The sequence below is a fragment of the Moschus berezovskii genome, chromosome 7 (genome assembly GCF_049115385.1).
Source record: "Moschus berezovskii isolate FMDL1 chromosome 7, NW_MosBer_1.0, whole genome shotgun sequence".
In the NCBI taxonomy this organism is placed as follows: Eukaryota; Metazoa; Chordata; class Mammalia; order Artiodactyla; family Moschidae; genus Moschus; species Moschus berezovskii.
In genome coordinates, this window is record NC_142466.1 from 47,178,814 (window position 1) to 47,197,776 (window position 18,963).

At 41.4% G+C, this 18,963-nt stretch overlaps 1 protein-coding gene across 4 annotated transcripts in view; it reads left to right on the forward strand.

Annotated features, from left to right (window-relative positions):
* Nucleotides 1-4,063: 4,063 nt before the first annotated feature.
* GLIS3 (GLIS family zinc finger 3) overlaps nucleotides 4,064-18,963 on the forward strand; it is a 508,364-nt gene continuing 493,464 nt past the window's right edge. For 2 of the 4 annotated variants that reach the window (XM_055428294.2, XM_055428295.2), the window contains exons 1-2: nucleotides 4,064-4,734; nucleotides 18,110-18,596. In XM_055428294.2, coding sequence (XP_055284269.2) covers nucleotides 18,209-18,596 — 388 coding nt within the window. In that variant the 5' untranslated portion in view covers nucleotides 4,064-4,734; nucleotides 18,110-18,208. Of the gene's footprint in view, nucleotides 4,735-5,212; nucleotides 5,429-18,109; nucleotides 18,597-18,963 lie in introns of all 4 variants that reach the window. The other 2 variants (XM_088837911.1, XM_055428301.2) reach the window with 2 other exon arrangements.

Here is an 18,963-nt window from a genome sequence, read left to right on the forward strand (position 1 = left end):
TAGAATGGACTGGTTGGATCTCCTTGCAGTATAAGGGACTCTCAAGAGTCTTCTCCAACACCACAGTTCAAAAGCATCAATTCTTCAGCAATCAGCTTTCTTCACAGTCCAACTCTCACATCCATACATGACCACGGGAAAAACCATAGCCTTGACTAGATGGACCTTTGTTGGCAAAGTAATGTCTCTGCTTTTTAATATATTATCAAGGTTGGTCATAACTTTCCTTCCAAGGAGTAAGCGTCTTTTAATTTCATGGCTGCAATCAGCATCTGTAGTGATTTTGGAGCCCCAAAAAATAAAGTCTGACACTGTTTCCACGGTTTTTCCATCTATGTCCCATGAAGTGATGGGACCAGATGCCATGATCTTTGTTTTCTGAATGTTGAGCTTCAAGCCAACCTTTTCACTCTCCTCTTTCACTTTCATCAAGAGGCTTTTGAGTTCCTCTTCACTTTCTGCCATAAGGGTAGTGTCATCTGTATATCTGAGGTTATTGATATTTCTCCCAGCAATCTTGATTCCAGCTTGTGCTTCTTCCAGCCCAGCGTTCCTCATGATGTACTCTGCATATAAGTTAAATAAGCAAGGTGACAATATACAGCCTTGACGCACTCCTTTTCCTATTTGGAACCAGTCTGTTGTTCCATGTACAGTTCTGACTATTGCTTCCTGACCTGCATACAGGTTTCTCAAGAGGCAGGTCAGGTGGTCTGGTATTCCCATCTCTTTCAGAATGTTCCACAGTTTATTGTGATCCACACAGTCAAAGGCTTCGGCATAGTCAATGAAGCAGAAATAGATACATCATGTGAAATGCCAGGCTGGATGAAGCACAAGCTGGAATCAGGATTGCAGGAAGAAATATCAGTAACTCAGATGTGCAGATGAAACCACCCTTATGGCAGAAAGCAAAAAGGAACTAAAGAGCCTCTTGAAAGTAAAAAATGAGAGTGAAAAAGCTGGCTAAAAACTCAACATTCAAAAAACTAAGATCATGGCGTCTGGTCCCATCACTTCATGGCAAATAGATGGCAAAACAAAGGAAACAGTGAGATACTTTATTTTCTTGGGCTCCAAAATCACGACTGTAGCCATGAAATTAAGAGGCTTGCTCCTTGGAAGGAAAGCTGTGACCAACCTAGCATATTATAAAGCAGAGACATTACTTTGCTAACAAAGGTCCGTCTAATCAAAGGTATGTTTTTTCCAATAGTCATATATGGATGTGAGCATTGGATTCTAAAGAAAGCTGAGGGCCAAAGAATCCATGCTTTTGAACTGTGGTGTTGGAGAAGACTCTTGAGAGTCCTTTGGACTGCAAGGAGATCAAACCAGTTGATCCTAAAGGAAATCAGTTCTCAATATTCATTGAAAGGACTGATGCTGAAGCTGAAACTCCAGTCCTTTGGCTACCTGATGGAAAGAACTGACTCACTGGAAAAAACCCTGATGCTGGGAAAGATTGAAGGTGTGAGGAGAAGGGGATGACAGAGCATGAGATGGTTGGATGGCATCACCAACTCAATGGACATGAGTTTGAGCAAGCTCTGGGAGTTGGTGATGGACAGGGAAGCCTGGCGTGCCGCAGTCCATGGGGTCTCAAAGAGTCAGACAGGACTGAGGGACTGAGCTGATCTGAACTGATGGAACGTAAGGACATTGTAGATCCACCTTACTTGCAAGAAAAAAGAAAATCAGCCAAAGCATTGTACCTATTTAGTGCTAAATGTCTTAGGAATTGTGGAAGCTTTTGAAAATCATGCCTAAATAAAAAATGACATTCGTACCCTCAGGTTCTTATAAGTGAAGAGAATTTCGGGAATCTCCAGGTTGATGACTCATAACTTTCCCAGTGTTTTATTCTCATGAGCCATTGATTAAAATAGGGTGTAGCATTATATTTTTCTCTTTCAGCAAAAGTATTCCCATCAATATGAAAGTTTGGGAAGCTTCTTCAAGCCCCCAGGATATAATTTCATGCATAAAACCATTGTATTTGAAATGATATTTGAGGTATATTGCAGCCTCCACTGAGGCTTGTCTTGTTCTTGGGGAGCAGTAAGTATAGCGCACAGATCTGGATGAGGAGTATTTCCCATGATGCATTGAAAGGTCAGTGTTCCCATCTTGCTCTGCTCCTGAAGGCTGGAGTTAATGAGGAAGAGTTTGTATGTGAATGTCAGGCATGTTGCAATAACTAGCCACAATGGAATAGTCATGGCAACTTCCATCACTTGGTTTCTTTGTTTTTGTGATGTTGCTGCATGCTTAGTTTTATGAGTATTTTCTTTTCTTGTGTGTGGTTGAACCCATCTATTGCCATCTTGGGCTTGGATACTTGTATTTACACGGAGAGGAAGAACAGAGGGAGACACTGGAAAACTGACATAATGATATATCCTAAGAACTTATTACTTTATTTTACTCCCTCCACTTCTGCTGACAGATATTCTGGTGATTAATATTCTGATGAGTCTGTGACTTTGGGAAAGGGAAAAAAAAATGCCTTCCCTGAAGAGAATGTTGAAAAGCCGATCATAACAAGACATAGGAAATATTGTGAAAACTGGACTTTTTGGTGACTTCATATCTTGGATACAGACCAACTTTAGTAATATTATTTCTGAAGTAAGATACATGAAAATTGTCAACAATCTTCGGTAAATCATTTGTATACTTGAGGACTTTTATCTTGATCATAGCATTACCACCTGAATGGTAATTTATATTTCAGTGAGAGCCCTGGAATAGAATATAAGAAGCGATGACAATCTAAGTGTCTTTAGATATTCATTTTATTCATGAGGGTGAATAATATTCTCACTGTAGATGAAGGGTCTAACTGGAGAACATCCTGTGCTTTACATACATTGACTCCCAAGATGGAAATCTGCGCATCTGTGGCATTAGAAGTGCTAGTACATGTTGCTGCTGCTGCTGCTGCTAAGTCACTTCGGTCGTGTCCGACTCTGTGTGACCCCATAGACGGCAGCCCACCAGGCTTCCCCGTCCCTGGGATTCTCTAGGCAAGAACACTGGAGTGGGTTGCCATTTCCTTCTCCAATGTGTGACAGTGAAAAGTGAAAGTGAAGTTGCTCAGTCATGACCGACTGGTAGCGATCCCGTGGACTGCAGCCCACCAGGCTCCTCTGTCCATGGGATTTTCTAGTACATGTTGGGGACCACTAATAGTTGGCTTTCTGGGGACAGCCTCCTGAGGATTCTGACCAAATCAAGCAGAAGTGCTGGGATCACTTCATAGGTAGGGTTTGAAGCTGAGGATGTTGAATTCTTAAGAAGAATGGTCCACTCCATAGATGCAACATACACAGGGAATGTGCCTCTGTTCCTAGCAGACTGTATTTACAATTTTACATCCTTGAAACACTTTCATCACCTTCCTCTCTTGTCTGCCTATTCTTTACTTTAAAAAGTTGCCAAAGGCATCTTCACCCAACCATTTTCAAAGTTACATGCATCCATTCGTATATTCAGTTCAGTTCTGTTCAGTCGCTCAGTCGTGTCCGACTCTTTGTGACGCCATGAATCCCAGCACGCCAGGCCTCCCTGTCCATCACCAACTCCCGGAGTTCACTCAAACTCATGACCACAGAGTCGGTGATGCCATCCAGCCATCTCATTCTCTGTCGTATATTAGAAAGGCTTTTTAGCCATTTTTTTCACTTTTTAGTTTTTCTCTCCATTTTACTACTGAATTAAAAAAAAAAAACTTGTTTATGCTTTGACATCAACTCTTGTCGAAATGCTGACACTTTTACACGTTAAAAAAAGAACGAGCCAGTTCAACAAATAAGGCCAAGAAGAAGGTGAAGTGTCTCCCGGCTGTTAGCCAGTTCTGGAGTTCTTTGACTCCCAGGGGCACGGGAAGGACTGTGCGCTTGGTCGCGTCGAGAGGGAGACACAGACTCGGCCTTCGAATTGGCCAGCCTGGTGACCAGCGAGCCCGCCCCTCCTTCCCCCTCCCGCGCTCACACTCAGGAAGCAGCTGGCTACAGGCCGGCCTTCGCGGCCGCACACACATCCACTCTCCTCCCGGGCCGCCTCCTCCCTCCCTCCTTCCCTCTCTCTTCCCCCTTCCCCTCTCCTGCAGCCGCGTCCACACTGCGCCGCCAGGGCAGCCCAGAGCGCTGCGCGCACGGGCACCAGAGCTGGGGCCGCCACCACTGCCCCTCCCCGCAGCCAGGTTCGCTGCCCACGGCCGTCTAGGCTCGCACCAGCGTTCCCCCGACGGAACCCGCCGAAAGCAATTAGCCAGCATCCCGAACCGGCCCCCAGACGCACCCCAGGCCCAAGGCAAGGATGAGCAAGACGCGCGAGGCACAAAGCCGAAACTCAACTTTTTAAGGATATTATTTGCTTTGTGTGCGTGTGTGTGCGAGCGCGGGGGGTGGAGGGAGGGGGAAGCGGCAGAATGAGCTGATGCCGAGGGTACAGCTACCCCACTTCTGCCTGCCTCCTCCTCCCCCTAACGCTACTGCCCTAGCACACGCGCGCGCACACACTGCACTTGGGCCGGGTTTCGGCGCTCTGTCCCCCGGCTTGGATGGGAGTTTTCATTTCCGAAGGAGGCAGAGCCAGGGGAGCGCGCTGAAGGGCTGGAGCCCCAAGTTTCTCCTCGCCAGCTCTGGCTGCCCGCTGTCACTCTCTCAGGCTGGCCGGGGGGAAGGGACCCGCACGCCAGGCTTTGTTGTGGAAATCCCGGGTTACCTGGTAAGTGGATGCCATAGGAACTTTGCTAGTAGGCGAGTCGAGAGAAGCCGGGCGTTTGAGAGTGGGGGAGTTACAACGCTCAGAGATACAAACTAGGGATTAGAAATATTTACACTCTGAGCTGCTGGCGTGGTTTAAGAATACGGGCAACCCGAACACCCATATTCTCTAAATGATCTGTTTACTGAGATAGCAGTTCTCAATTAGGAATCAAGCTGTGTTCTTGTCAGTTGCCTAAAAGCATTGAAAGTAGAAGAGGGAAAGGAAATCAACAAGGTTCTAAAGTTTTTCTATTTAAGAAGACTTTTTGTTTTGGGCTTTTCTTCTAAATTAGAGGGTCAAGAATGGTACAAAATCAGGGCAAGTTACAGTATGCAAGGGCATGGTCGTGCACGCCACCCATGAGTCCCCCCTGAAGGGAAACTTCGGAGAAGTGGGAATTGATGGGTTGACAGGAGGTCTCTCTCCCTCTTTCCAGTTCCACGTGCTTGTGGAGCTCTACCGAAGGCTGTTTTCCATGCTGTGTCTCACCCAATTCGATGTCCCTCCCTATTGCCCAGAGGTCCTCCAGTAAGGGGATACGTTAACTTCTCGTGGGGACGGGTCCAGCGACTCGCAGCTGCCAGGTCTTGTAACCAGAACTAGAACCCACACCGCAAACTGCGCAGATTCAGATTCTCACACTCCCCACCAGGTTCGTCACCTCGCGTTTACATTTTTATAGGGCTCGAGAAAATGTCAGCACTGTTTGGAAAATGTCTCAGTCTCAGGGACTTTGTCCTGCGCAAGACTCCAGTCCCTATAAATGACCCTGTGTGTATTTTGAAGTCGCCCGAGGCCGCTTTCTGGAAAGCGTGAGTGAGCAGCCGGCTTTCTCCTAAACACACACCTTGCCTGGAGCGACACTTCCAACTTACTCACTGGAGCCGACAAGTCACTTCGGTGATGAGGAAGTCACCCAAGTGTCTGGAAAACTTGGCCTTGACGGATTTGTCATCCTATGGGTGATTCAATTAGGTACCTGTAGGGAGAAACTTTCTGAAAGGTCGTCTCTGGTTTCCCGGGTCGCACCCTCGACTTCTTGAGGGTGTCCAAGAGGCAAGAAGTGAAAGAACAAGGATTATTAGGATGCTAGCTCGCCGGGGCTCTGGGCCACGCAGGGCTTACGGCGCGGGGACGTGCACTCCCGGCCGTGGCGAGCAGGGCTGCGGCTCCCTCCGAGTCTCGGCTTGGGCCGGGCAGCGCGCTGGTTTCTGCCTCCGGGGCTCCGCAGTCGCCGACCATCGGCGGCGCGCATTCGGCCAGACTTACTCGGGACGGGGTTGCACAACAGGAAGCCTGAACGAGTTTGTTTTGTTTTGCTGCGCTCGCTTGCGGACAAGGCCGAGGGTTAGGGACAGAGGCGGCCAAGCAGTAACGGGGTCGCAGCAGCGCATCCCAAGCAGGGCTCTGTCGCCTCAGCCCCGGACCCGCCCCTCGCTCCTGGCCAGGGAGCCCAGGGGCGCGGGCCTTGAATCCCCGAGGGCCAAGATGGGGGGCAGCGTGGGTCATGAGCTGATAAAGGCTGCCGTCTCCTGCCCAGCCTCACGCGCTTCTTCGCTCCGCAGGGCAGGTCCCTGGCACCCTCCCCTCACCCCCCGCTTGGTATTCCTCACCCCCTTACTACGCTTTCTCTTTCCCGGGGGGCATCATCTGGGCCCTCATCCCAGCAGCATCTAAACCCAGGGCAGAGGTGGAGGGTACTTCCGGAAATTCGAGACTTGAGGCCCCCTCTTACATAGAAGAGGGATTTGCACTCTCTTCCACCTACTTCCAGGACTTAGCATCTCTCCTGAGTTTGGGCCTGGGGCTCTGGAGTTTGAGAGGAATGTTCTGCAGCTCCCCCCAGTGGACCAGTTCCCTTTAGGTTGTGGAAAGAGGGAATCTCAAGTAAAGACCATAAGGCTAGATGGGGATCTTGGTGATCGCCTACAGATGAGGAAACTGGGTCCCAGAGACTTTCAGGAGTTTTGCCCCAGACCTTAGATCCAGTTGTCACAGTCGCAGGGCAGGCACTCAAGTTTCCCAGTTCAGAGAGCATTTCTTGGCCTTAAGGTGAACTGAAGACAAATGCAGTCTCATTCTGCCCGCTCTGAAAGCTTTGATGAGTCATGATTTCTGCCTTGGGAGTTAGCCAGACGTCTGTTTCCCTCTCTGTAGCATTTCCCACTGGACCTCCTTTTTTACATAAACGGGGAAACTTTTTTATTTTTTTGGTAAAAGATTGATTTGTGTTGGTTTAAAATTTCTCATTCCTTCTTTTCTTCCTCCTCCAAGTTTTCTTAAGGTGAAGTGTGAAACAGGTGCAACCGGCAAAAGTTTGTAGAAAAAAGATCTGCCACAATGAATGTTTGAAGCCATTTAGAAACAGGAGTGTGTCATATTAGATGTTATATTTGCATTTGGGAGCTGTTGAAGTGTAAGGATCACCTTTGAATGCATTACAATTTTTATATGTTTTCACTAGTCATCTGTGTAGCCAGACTAGCACTAACATTACCTTGAAAAGGAAGAATGGGGGATTTCTTTTCCAGTCACTTTCAAATTCCTTTCCTTATTGGTAGCTGAAGTCCTTTCCTTTGTTGCTCAGAGGACTCAGTAATCTTTCAGTGTGAATAGCTAAATCTAATTGCTGCTCTAACTCCCTCTCCCCTTGGTTCACATTAAGCCAGTTTTAGAGACCATCTTGTGGCTGGTCCCTGATCTCATCCAAGTTCCTTAATAGTAGTGGGTTTGTCAGATATTGAGTACTTGGGGTCAGATGATGTTCTTGGGAGGAAGTGATCATGATTTTGAATAGAAAGAGCAACTTTTTCTCGGGGGTGGGGGGTGGACTGCAGGGTCCACCTAGCGGGTGACATTCCTATTAGGCCAAAATAGGCAGGGTGGGGAGGTTAAATAGCAGAAAATTATGTTTTGTACTAGCCTTGCCTTCATTTATATGGCAGAAAGTGATCTTTCCATCATTTCAGAAGATAGCTTAGTGTTCTCCATCTTTTTTCTCTCAGTATTCTTTTCTGCTGGTAAATTAATTTGATGACATTCTTTCTGCTATTGTCTCTCTCATATTGTAGTTATTGACCTCGGTTTGGAATGTTAATTTGTAGTTCTTCCGGAATATATAAGGAGTAATTTTTGAGGGAGATAATTCAGTGCCATCCTGTGCACATTCTCTTCCTTGGAGAAATCATTTTCTGTGTTTCTATAATTAAGAGAGTATTATAAAGAATGTTGAAATGCAAGACTTGATATTTAACTTTTCTCAAAGTTTAGTTGGGTCATAGGCTCAGGACTGAAAATAAAAACACAAACAAATGGCATATGGGAAATCTGTGCAATAAAGCCGTGCTGTTTTCTGCTTTCCAGGAGGGTTAAATTTACAGTAAGGTCTTTAAAATGACATTAACACATAGTTTGATTAAACTGAACACAACTGAATAAGTAGCATCTGGACTTCAAGAAATAGAACATTACCAATACCTAGAAACTTGACTTTTACTCTCTTCTCATTACTGTCTTCTCCCATCTCTTGCAGCCACTGTGTTCTCCTCAAGAGTAGTGACTGCCTTAACTTCTAACAGATGTAATAATTTTGCCCATTTTTTAATGCCTTATGTAAATGGGATAATTCAACATGCACTCCTGAGTTTGACTTCTTTTGCTCATATACTAGCCTTTTAGTAGGTCAAATAATTTGGACTCCCCTTTAAAGTTTAGGGAAACAGTTTGGCTTGCAGAAATTAGTTGTTCAGGCATTACTTAATATGGTAGAGTTAAGGAAAAACACTAATGAAACAGAAGCCCTGTTCTCTATCTTAATGACTGTCTGATTAGGGAGACTAAACAGATATGAGTGAAACCATAAAGTGAAGCCAGCTTAGGGTGAGCAAGGAGAATGCTGAGGGGCAGCTTCCACCATGACAACCCAAAATGCATTTGGCAGTCTTATCTGTTAGGACCAACAACCCCCATGACAAAAAAATGCCTGGTCTCAGTACTGAAGTGACTGTATTTGTTTTGTGGCTTTCAGCTAGGATTTTTCATTGTTCACGAGTATGCCAAGATAAAGACAAGAATAATATGACTGTTCAAAAGAGTGGGATAGACTTTTTATGCTGCTTTGTTCTAATAGAGAAAGGAATAGACTAGGAGGAATAGACCAGGAAGCACACAACTGTAATTAAACTGGTTCCACAAGACACAGAGCTTAGGGTTTATGGTCACACCTTACTTACACTATATTTAATCAGGCAATAAATGATAAATACAGGATATGAATATATAAGTATATAGTTATATATTGATTTATATGATAATTTTCAGTATAAATAGGCAGTACAATGTGATAAATACAAATATAATAAATATATATGCATAAATGTATATGAAAAGTCAATATATATGACATATGTAGTGTGAAAAATATAAATATATAGGTATATCAGATAATTTATGTACCTATAAGGATGGGGGAGAGCTTGATAAATTATACAGAGAACCAAAACTTAATGAAATTAGAATTTAGACAGGAAGGTGAAACACAGGCAAATAACTACAAGGCAATGTGGAAAGTTATGAATGTTAAAGGAGATGTATGTAGAGTGAAATAGTCAACCTTTATCACATCCTTCTGGGTACCACTGGGCTAAACAAGTAATAGGCATCATCTCATTTAATGTTCTGTAATGCTATGAGCTAGGTACAATAGTATAATCCTCACCATTGTACAGATCAGTGATAGAAGTAGATTAAGAGAGGATCAGAGAAAGCCAAAGGTGAGGTGGGTGGGCCTGGAAGGTGACTGGAATCTGGATTTGGGGGATGAGAGGGCAGAAGAAGGGAGGAAGGCAAGGACCACTCAGGTGGATTCAAAGACAGTGTATAGACTGAACAGAAACAAGGATCCAGCCATGTTCTACTTTGGGAACAAAATCAGAAGACTGAGTTGTGAAGCTGAGATAATGAAGGCTCTAAGTAGTTGAGCGCAGACTTGAAGTAAAGAAAGCTGGTGTGGGGCTCATCGTGTCTGACATGATTTCTTTAGGCCAAGAATGGGAACAACTGCACATTCCTTTGGGTGCACCAAGTCTTGCTGAATACAGATGAGCAGATAGGATTACGGTGCAAGATCAGACCCTGTTCCAGGCTCCTTGATAAAAAGATCAGACTTTCTCTGTGTCGGTTATTTCTGAAGCTCTGAGCCAGATCTGTGAAGTTTTCTTTCTAGGCCTTCTGGATACTGTACACAGAAAATCAGATGCTAGGGTTATGTATGATTTCTTGTTATTCCTGTGTGTGAAGAAATGGATTAATGTTTTCCCAACCTTTGCAGTATGACCAATAGATTCCACTTCTGTCTGTAACTGACTGAGTCATTCATGTAGGGCTTTTTTTTTTTTTAAATAAATATGTTGTCATATTGGTTAAGGGCCTAGTCATTGTTGTGGACGTTCATACTTCTGCAGTGATGTCAGTGAACATAATTTAACTTGTATTAAACTTCTGTCTACCAACAGCTAAAAATAGTTACACTGGTTACTTTTCAGCAATAACTAACTACACTGAAGGAAAGAAATCACTCAGTTACACATGTGATAGGGATAATTTAATATACTTGAATATATGGTTTAATGACTGCTAAATTAAGTTTATTTCTAGAATCTTCCATAGATAGATGTTTATTACCCCTTTGAAAGAATTGTGAGTTTTAGTTTTGCAAATAGCTATTCACATGGCTGAGTAATTATTTATGTACACTAGGTGACCAAGAATGCACTTTAATTTGCCATATTTTGCAACCTATGTATCTCCTTGTGTGAAAATGGATTTTTTTTTTAAAGAAAAATCTCCAGCCAGTTCCTTTTCTTTTATATTTCTGAAGAAGCCTTTGTGTCTCAAACCATGGCCATGTGGTGTTCACTTTTTTGCAATTCAGGTAATTAATTCAGTGGTGACATCATTGGGAATGTGCTCATTTTTCCATTTCAAATTCCTCCTCATAGGATCTGATGTTAACTCATATTAAGAATACATTTCAAAAAAGCTCAGTTCTTGAGGACAGTTAATTTAAACTACCCCCCCCACCCCCTGCTTTCACATTGTAGAATTGAAGTTTTATTTCAGGGAAGGTCATCTACCCCTTGCAACAAGGAAGATATAAAATTGTCAGTCATCTTGATCTCTGATTCTGTCAGTCAGTTGGTTAATTGGTGTTTGTAGAGCACAATTGATCAATTGATACTAAATAAAAGACAAAGTGAAAGATAACAGTGGTAGGAGTGTGCGTGTTCGTGGCTCAGTCATGTCTGACTCTTTGTGACCCCATGGACTGTATGTAGCCTGCTAGGCTCCTCTGTTTATGGAATTCTCCAGGCAAGAATACTAGAGTGGGTAGCCATTCCCTTCCCCAGGGCCTCTTCCCGACCGACCCAGGGGTTGAAGGTGGGGTCTCTTGCATTGCAGGCAAGTTCTTTACCATCTGAGTCCCCAGAGAAGCCCTGGAAGGAGTATAGCTTTGTGTTATTTAATCCTTATTTTTCATAAAGCTAAAAATGTCAAACATTTAGATTTTCTCTTCATTACAGCTATATTATGGGATCTATTTTACTTTGGCTGTTTAATTCTGTCTGTCTCTGTAGATTTTCTTGATAGGTACCTGGGCTGGCAGATAGTCTCAATGCTTTTATAACAGTAGCTTTTATGCGTTTTTTCTCTGTAACCCACCAGAAAATATTTTTTTTAATCTTACCCAGAGCACTGTGCATATAGATATGCAGACATATACACCTGCAAATCTCTGAAATGAAACAATTCTTAACCATTAATATATTTGATGCACATTAATAGCTTCTGTTTTATTCTAGTCAGTTCTGTTTCATTAAAAAATGTTTCTCCATTAAATAATTGATTTCAGGGCTCATCAGTGGATTTTGACCAATTTGAAAAACAGTACTTTAGAAACAATATTTTGTTAAACATAGATCTGAACTTACAGCCCATATTCAACTTGGGCCAATGCCTTGGCCAGGGCATGGTGCCTTTCTGAACTTACCTATGTTTATCTTAAAAATCCTTTTCATTTCAAGTTTGTTCTCATTTTGTGTTTTGTTTTGTTTTTTTGCAGCTTACTAAGGGAATCCCTAACTATTCCCCTCTCTTTTGCTTCTTTTGGTAGGGTCATGTTTTTCTAGAACTTGCTGTACTCATTGGTGAGTTCATGACTGAGGTAAAATCTATGAAACACTTATAGGTAATTTCTATTAAAAGTAGTGACATTTAGCAAGTTAGGGGGATAGGAGAGTTGCATAGATGCACTGAAGTGTAAAAAGTAGATTCTAAGAAACGTTACTGAACTTCCAATATTGTCCTCCAGGAGTATTTTCCTGAAGGTCCTGAACTTCTTCTAGAAATTTATAATCACTAGCATTGTTTGGAAGTTTCTCCATGCTGCTTCTGATTTTTAAGTTAGGATTAACTAACTACAGAATAAATTCCTGCATTAGAGTTGGTCATTTTTCCCTGCTGCTTTCCCCTCCCCTCCCCTCTCCTCCTTTCTGTTCCTCTCCTCCCTTTCCCTTCCTTTTTTTCCCCCAGTGTCCTGTCCATATTTACTATCCACATTTTCACTCTCATAGCCACTCATTTGATTAAAAAGGCACTGCCAGATATTTTACTCCATAAACTTAGGGGAAGATTATTTTTATTTTTGAGAAAATTTTATATAGAAAGTTAAAATGTTTATCTCTAATTTAGTAGCAAAGAGTTGGAATCACAGATAAAACTGTCAAGAATTCTATTAAATGGGATCCATCAGTTTATTATATTGTCTTTTCTGAGTGGTCTTTGATAGAATGGTTTTGAATTTCTGAAGGGAACACTGATTTGTCTTCATACTTTTAATTGAAGTATGGTATAACTCAAAGCTAAACCTCTTTAATTTTATTTTAATGGTGATTATATTGCTTGAGTAATAGCTAAACATCTTAGTATTCAAAATAAATATGTTAATATTCTTAAATTACCTATATTAGACCTTGGGAGTGCCCAAGTGGCCACGTGGTCTGTATGTACTAACTACCAGGTGTAACCTCCTTGAGTTTTCACTCCACATCCTAATGACGTGGAATCATTCCAGCCCTGTTTCTGTGTAACTTCTGTTGTAAACTCTGTGAGTCTGTCAGTCTCACTGTATAAAGTTATGAAACCACAGAAATGATCAGCTATACTTTGTGCTGGTTACTTAATATACTTTCAATTTAGAGAAATGATATTGTACACATCCAGTGCATTTCCTCTATAATATCCTCCAGCTTCACAGGCACATGTTTGCACTTTTCTGTTGTTAAAATTGCAGACAAGAGTAATTTTGATTTATTGGTGACATCTAATATAGCTGTGTTTATATTGTTGCCAATAAAATGACTTACACGATTGGTTTTTGTTTATACAATCTTTTCTGAGGAGTCAGTCACCTGTGTTAGGACAAGGTACATTCTGCTTATTAAAATGAACTCCTGGGATCTAAGAACATTCAGCTCTATCTGTCCTTGATTGAATTGCAAAATGTGCTTTACACTGCAGCCGTGCATGAGAATAACTTATATTATCTATCAATAGGCTTTTCATTTCTATATTCTTCTGGCTACAAAGCTGTAACTAGAGAAACCCATGGGAATAGCATGGGCCTATTAGTGATCAAGGCAGCGATGTTGAAAAGGCAACATTAATGAAATTATACAATCATTAACCCGAAGGGGAAAAATAAAAAGAATCAATAAAAACTCTATTTTAGATGGTTTATATGTATATATAAGAAGTCAGCCCAGGGGCGATTTGTTTGCTGACCAATGTTTTGTGTCTCATTATCAGGTTTTCTGTGCAGGGTAAGAAATGCTTGTGGCATAAAAGGAATGGAAAATGTAACAAAGGCTAAATGTAGCCTAAGGAAATGAAATGATGTATGAAAATTAATAATTAACTGGATCATCAGATGAATTATGACTCTAGATGAGTCTATTAATAATATTAAGTAAGAAAGGGCTTTTGGATGTAAATAGACATTATGGAACTCATGTTTTTGGAATTTTCTTGAAGAGATGAGTTAACATTGTTTTCTTTAATCTTTTAACCTACAAGGCATAGCATTTTGAGCGTTGGGTAGAAGGTAGAAGTATGATCTTGTATTTTGATTAAAGTCATAGCTTTTCTAGAAATCTATTGAAATTATCATTAAATGATTTTGTGCTTTGGTTTCCTTAGAAGTTAAGTAATTTCCTCTCTGACCTGACTTACAACAGTGTGTTTTAAGAGTTTTAATGTGGTCGAAAGGAAAGATTTATTAACTTATGTTGACTCATAGCAGAATGAGCAAACATTTTCATTGTTTTAACCAATGGAGTATTAAAAATCTACATGTGTTAATATGTTATATCCAAAGTACACCAAATTTATGCTTCTGGATGGATGTTCCTTGCTTTTTCTGTTGTTTTTTTTTTTTTCCTTTTCTGATGATGCCTGGGTTAGTCATTGCATGGAGGACAGAAGAGAAAGTAATGCTAGAGAACATACGTTTTTAAAGAGAAAAATGCTCTTCCAGTGGAATCCTACCAGTCAGGTTTTGATAGTGATTAGTTGTGATTTTACTTTCTGGAAAAGTATAGGAAATTTTAACTCTGATGTTCATTTTTCAGGGCGAATGTTTTCTTTCAGCACATTGCTGATGTGGAAGCCTCCTATCAGCTCTTGTTTTGATAGAGTTGGTAGAGATTGCTGTTCTGTTTTGCTTTCATATCCACCCAATCCCTTTGATTTAAGTGCCACAGACATAAAATCTACATATTTGGGCTCCCCTGGTAACTCAGGGTAAAGAATCTGCCTGCCAGTGCAGTGGACATGGGTTTGATCCCTGGTCCGGGAAGATCCCACATGCCTCAGGGTAACTAAGCCAGTGGGCAACAACTCCTGGGCCCATGATCTAGAGCCTGAGAACTGCAACTGCTGAAGCCCATGAGACCTAGAGCCCCTGCGCTGCAAACAGAAGCCACCATGATGAGAAGCCCCCACTCACACAACTAGAGAAAGCTCGAGCAATAACCAACACCCAGCACAGCCAAAAACAAGCATGTTTTAAAAAACTACATATTTATCCTTCATCATAGTTAATGAGTACTTTCTCTAATCTTCCTTTTCTTAATTATCTGAAAGAACAAAATTTCAAGTGCTTATCACCAAATTTTTCATCTTTTGTGGATGAAAAACTGTCCAGAGAAGTTATAAATGGTTTGCCACAAGTAAAACTCAGGTTTCCTAAATTCTCGTTGGGAACGCTGTTCGCTCTGACTCAGTGAGGATGGGTCTTTCTTACAAATTTGTTGTTTATTCCTTTTTTGTTACCAAGTAGGCTCAAAATTACACATGATGATATGACCTAGCCAAAAAGCACATAAAATACTATATAATGTGAATAAACAAATTGATTTTTAAATTCTGGTATCTAATGTTTGAAAAATCTGCTTGTATAATTAATGTGAAAACTGGATTATTTGGCATATTTTTCATACAGTTTATTTTATTTTTGTCTTGAGGCTGGTTTTTCTCAGCTCACACAACATTGACCTATTGATTTTTCTTTATGGTATTAATCACTTTACTTTCTGGCTGTTGCTTTTTTAGTAATAAAATTTAAGTACATTTTTTGTTGTTGTTTTTACTTTCACCCTAAAGCTATTTAAAACAGGAGTGTGATTTATAAAAAATAAAAATAAAATAAATGTTCAAGCAAGTTTGAGTTCTTATAACTAAGTTCTTAGTGCTTTAATTATTTTTCCTCTTACAAACTCACCTTCTTAATGGTCTAGTACTTACTTACATGTTTTTATCCACATTTTTGATGAGAATTCCTGCTTGTATATGATCTTACTGCCAGAACCAGCTCCTTTATTTTTAAAAACCTGGGAATGGGCACAGTCGGCAAATCTGCAGACACTTGTCCCTGGACCATGATCTCAGTGACTCATATTTCCAGTCATGATGCATAATTCTTCATTTTCAACAAATTGCCAATACATTTATTTTGCCTTTTTTTAAATTGGTCCTGAATAAGTGCTTTCTTGTGTAAGGTTCAAAGTGCTTCAGAAAACACTATTTTATCAATGAGTGGAGAATAGATGGCCAATATCATCTGGCAAAACACAGAGACATTAAATAATTCTGGCCCACAATCAACCAATGAATCAGCAGACCAGCTGGTAATACTCTTGAGTTCTTCTAAATGGGCGCAGCAAAGAAGGCATTGGGATTTTTCCCGCGTTAAAAAAAAAAATCTTAGAACCAGTCTGATACAGGGTTATTTCTTATTGTTTCATAAATAAGCTTAAATGATGCAGGTTTGAATAATCTGTATTGCATTTATTTGTCCCTTCTTGGCTGCTGTAGTGGAGGGAAATATAGGAATGAGACCTCGGATTGTTTCTGAGGACTAGATGGCATGTCATTATTAAATGTGGCAGACTGATAGAATTATTAGTATAATGGAGACTTGATAAAGTTAAAGAAAGCATTCTAGATTTATATTGTTGGTAACCTTAGAAGTTCCTCAATACATGGACATAATCAGTCAACTTTGCAGAAGGCACAGTGAGTGCTTGGCTTGAAAATTAAATACTACAGATTTCCTCTGCTATCTGAAAGTAGAGTGGTCATAGGTCAGCTGAAACGGCATAAAGTTAAGAAGCAATTACCTTAGGATACATGTTGCTAAGGGATGTACAAAATAAATTGAGATAAAGTGCAGATGCTCACAGACACAGTTTGATGCTATGGTGGCTTGAAGTTGAGATGCCGAGTATTGATCCTAGGAAAAGGAGCTTGATGGTGCCAATCTCATTGCTCAGGATGAGGACTGCCTCTGTAATAGCCCCCTGCACAACAAATGCTGAATCAGGGTTTTTTTTCATTTTTTTTACTTAAGAGTGAAAATCCCTCCTCAAATTTCTTTTGGTTAGTGAAGACAGTTACTTAGATAAATCTTCTGAAAGTGAAGTGGCATAAAGTGAACTTTTGAAAAGCAAGGGATACCTGTATTTCTGATTTTCTAAAATGATAAAGAAAACAGAAAACCTCCTCACAAAAAGTTTACCATGGTTGATATCCTGTGCTCAATGATTTATGGAACATTCTTTTGGGAGTTGGAAATATTCATCTAAGACATTGAGTGGATCATAGAAAAGAGGAGGACTTGTCCAGTTGAGGATATCTGGCCGTTACTACTTGCACCCATTCTGTATTTCTTATTTGTCCAACGTTGGCTTCTTTCCATGACTGTCATGTTTACTTAAGAGAATTCAAATTGTGACTGAGTCTGTCATTTATTTGGAGTAGTGGCACTTAGTCCTTAGTCATGGCATGACATCCATTTCGGGGAACTACAGATCAGGAGAGGAAGAAGCCTTTCCTAATGATTTGTAACCAGGGAGTACTGACACACAGATGGATGGTGATGTCCTGTGGCCACATCACTACTTTTGTTCTCCCTCTGCCACTTGAGAAAGCGGGTGGTAGGATGGCGGCTGGAAGCTTCATGGAACTACTGTCAGTTTACTGTGCCTGGTACACAGTGAACATACTCACCTTGAGAAGGATTGTTTTGTCCTTATGCTCTCTGTAAAGCATTTCACACAGCCTTTTTTTCTAGGATCTTACTGAAAGGTGAGAGTATTGTGATGTTGATTATATTTTCATCCCCATAACTCAGGATCAATATAGAACTAAGATTCTAATGCTGCAGTAAATATTTAGATATATGAAGCCTTTATGAAATTCCCATGCCTATTTAAAAAAATCTTTTGTTAATCTAGGGACCATGAAAAAATTGCTTGTTAATGTCCTCACAATCTCATTTAGAGTTTATATCAGCTTTCTGTTTGTTTACTGGAACCTTTGAGCAGTAGTCTTACAGCTCATGAAGGTGATGGATTTGGGTTTCCCAGGATGCACCGTAGCAAATGTGAACTAGTACGGACAGATCCTCTATGGAGCAAAGTAAGTTTCATTTTGCAAGCTGGCACCAGTAGATTGGTTATAGTTGCCAAGAGCACTGTATTGAGAACGGTTCAGTGGCAAACAAAACAAAACAATGCAGTGATCCATAATCCATGTCTACCATGAATGCAGGAGGGGAGAGTGCCTGCCAATGAACCATGTGTTCGATAACCATGTTCTACATAAAAGACCGTTTTGCTGAGTGCTTCCTGATATGAATGCTACACAGGTTGAAAACTCATTGTAACTTATTTTCCTTTTTACTTTTAAAAATGCCTGCATTTATTTTTTTAAACAGGCTAATAAACCACACCATGGATAACTTATTGGACTTTGCCTGAAAGGAATCATTAATGTCATTGGATATTTGACCAACCTGGCTACAGGTTTTTTCAGAATGAATGGAAGGTCATGCAGCATGAATCTCCACCGGACATCAGGAACCCCACAGGGGCCTGGGATGGTCAGTGGCCAACACATCCCTCCCATTCAAGCCCATTCAGGGACTCCTGGCCCCTCATCCTGTGGCAGCACAACAACCTCTGCCATTGGAAGTCTTGCTAACAGCCTCCATCTCAAGATGCCCTCAGGAGGAGGGATGGCTCCTCAGAGCAACATGAATGAGAGCCCCATCCATCTGCCTGCCTTGAGCCCCAGGAGACAAGTGCTCACCAGTGGGAAGCCACATTTCCAGGTCACCCAGGCTGGAGGCGTGTCAGGGCCACACACATTAAAGCCAAAGCAGCAGGAGTTTGGAAGTCCCTTTCCTCCAAATTCTGGGAAAGGTAGGATTATCTTTCTGGGATCTTTTAAAAGTGGACTTTGTTGTTTTTCTCTTCCTGTCTCCTCTCTGCAAGCAAATCCTATGGAAAAATACATGATTCAGTGTCAGGGTCAAAGTCTCATAATGATATGTAGCTTCCTAGGGAAGGATGTAGATGTGTACATTTGTGTGAGGATGTGGGTACCACAGTGGTAAATGTACTGTTTCAGGGACTGTGAAACAGAGTTGAAGATGAGATGGAAAGATTGGAAACAGGGAGGTAGCATAAGTGTCATAGAGGAAAACAAGAGCATGTTTAGCAAGATCCTGCCGTCTGGATGCACAGAGCTCTATCTTGTCTTACCAGGAGCTAAATTCTGCAGGCCATG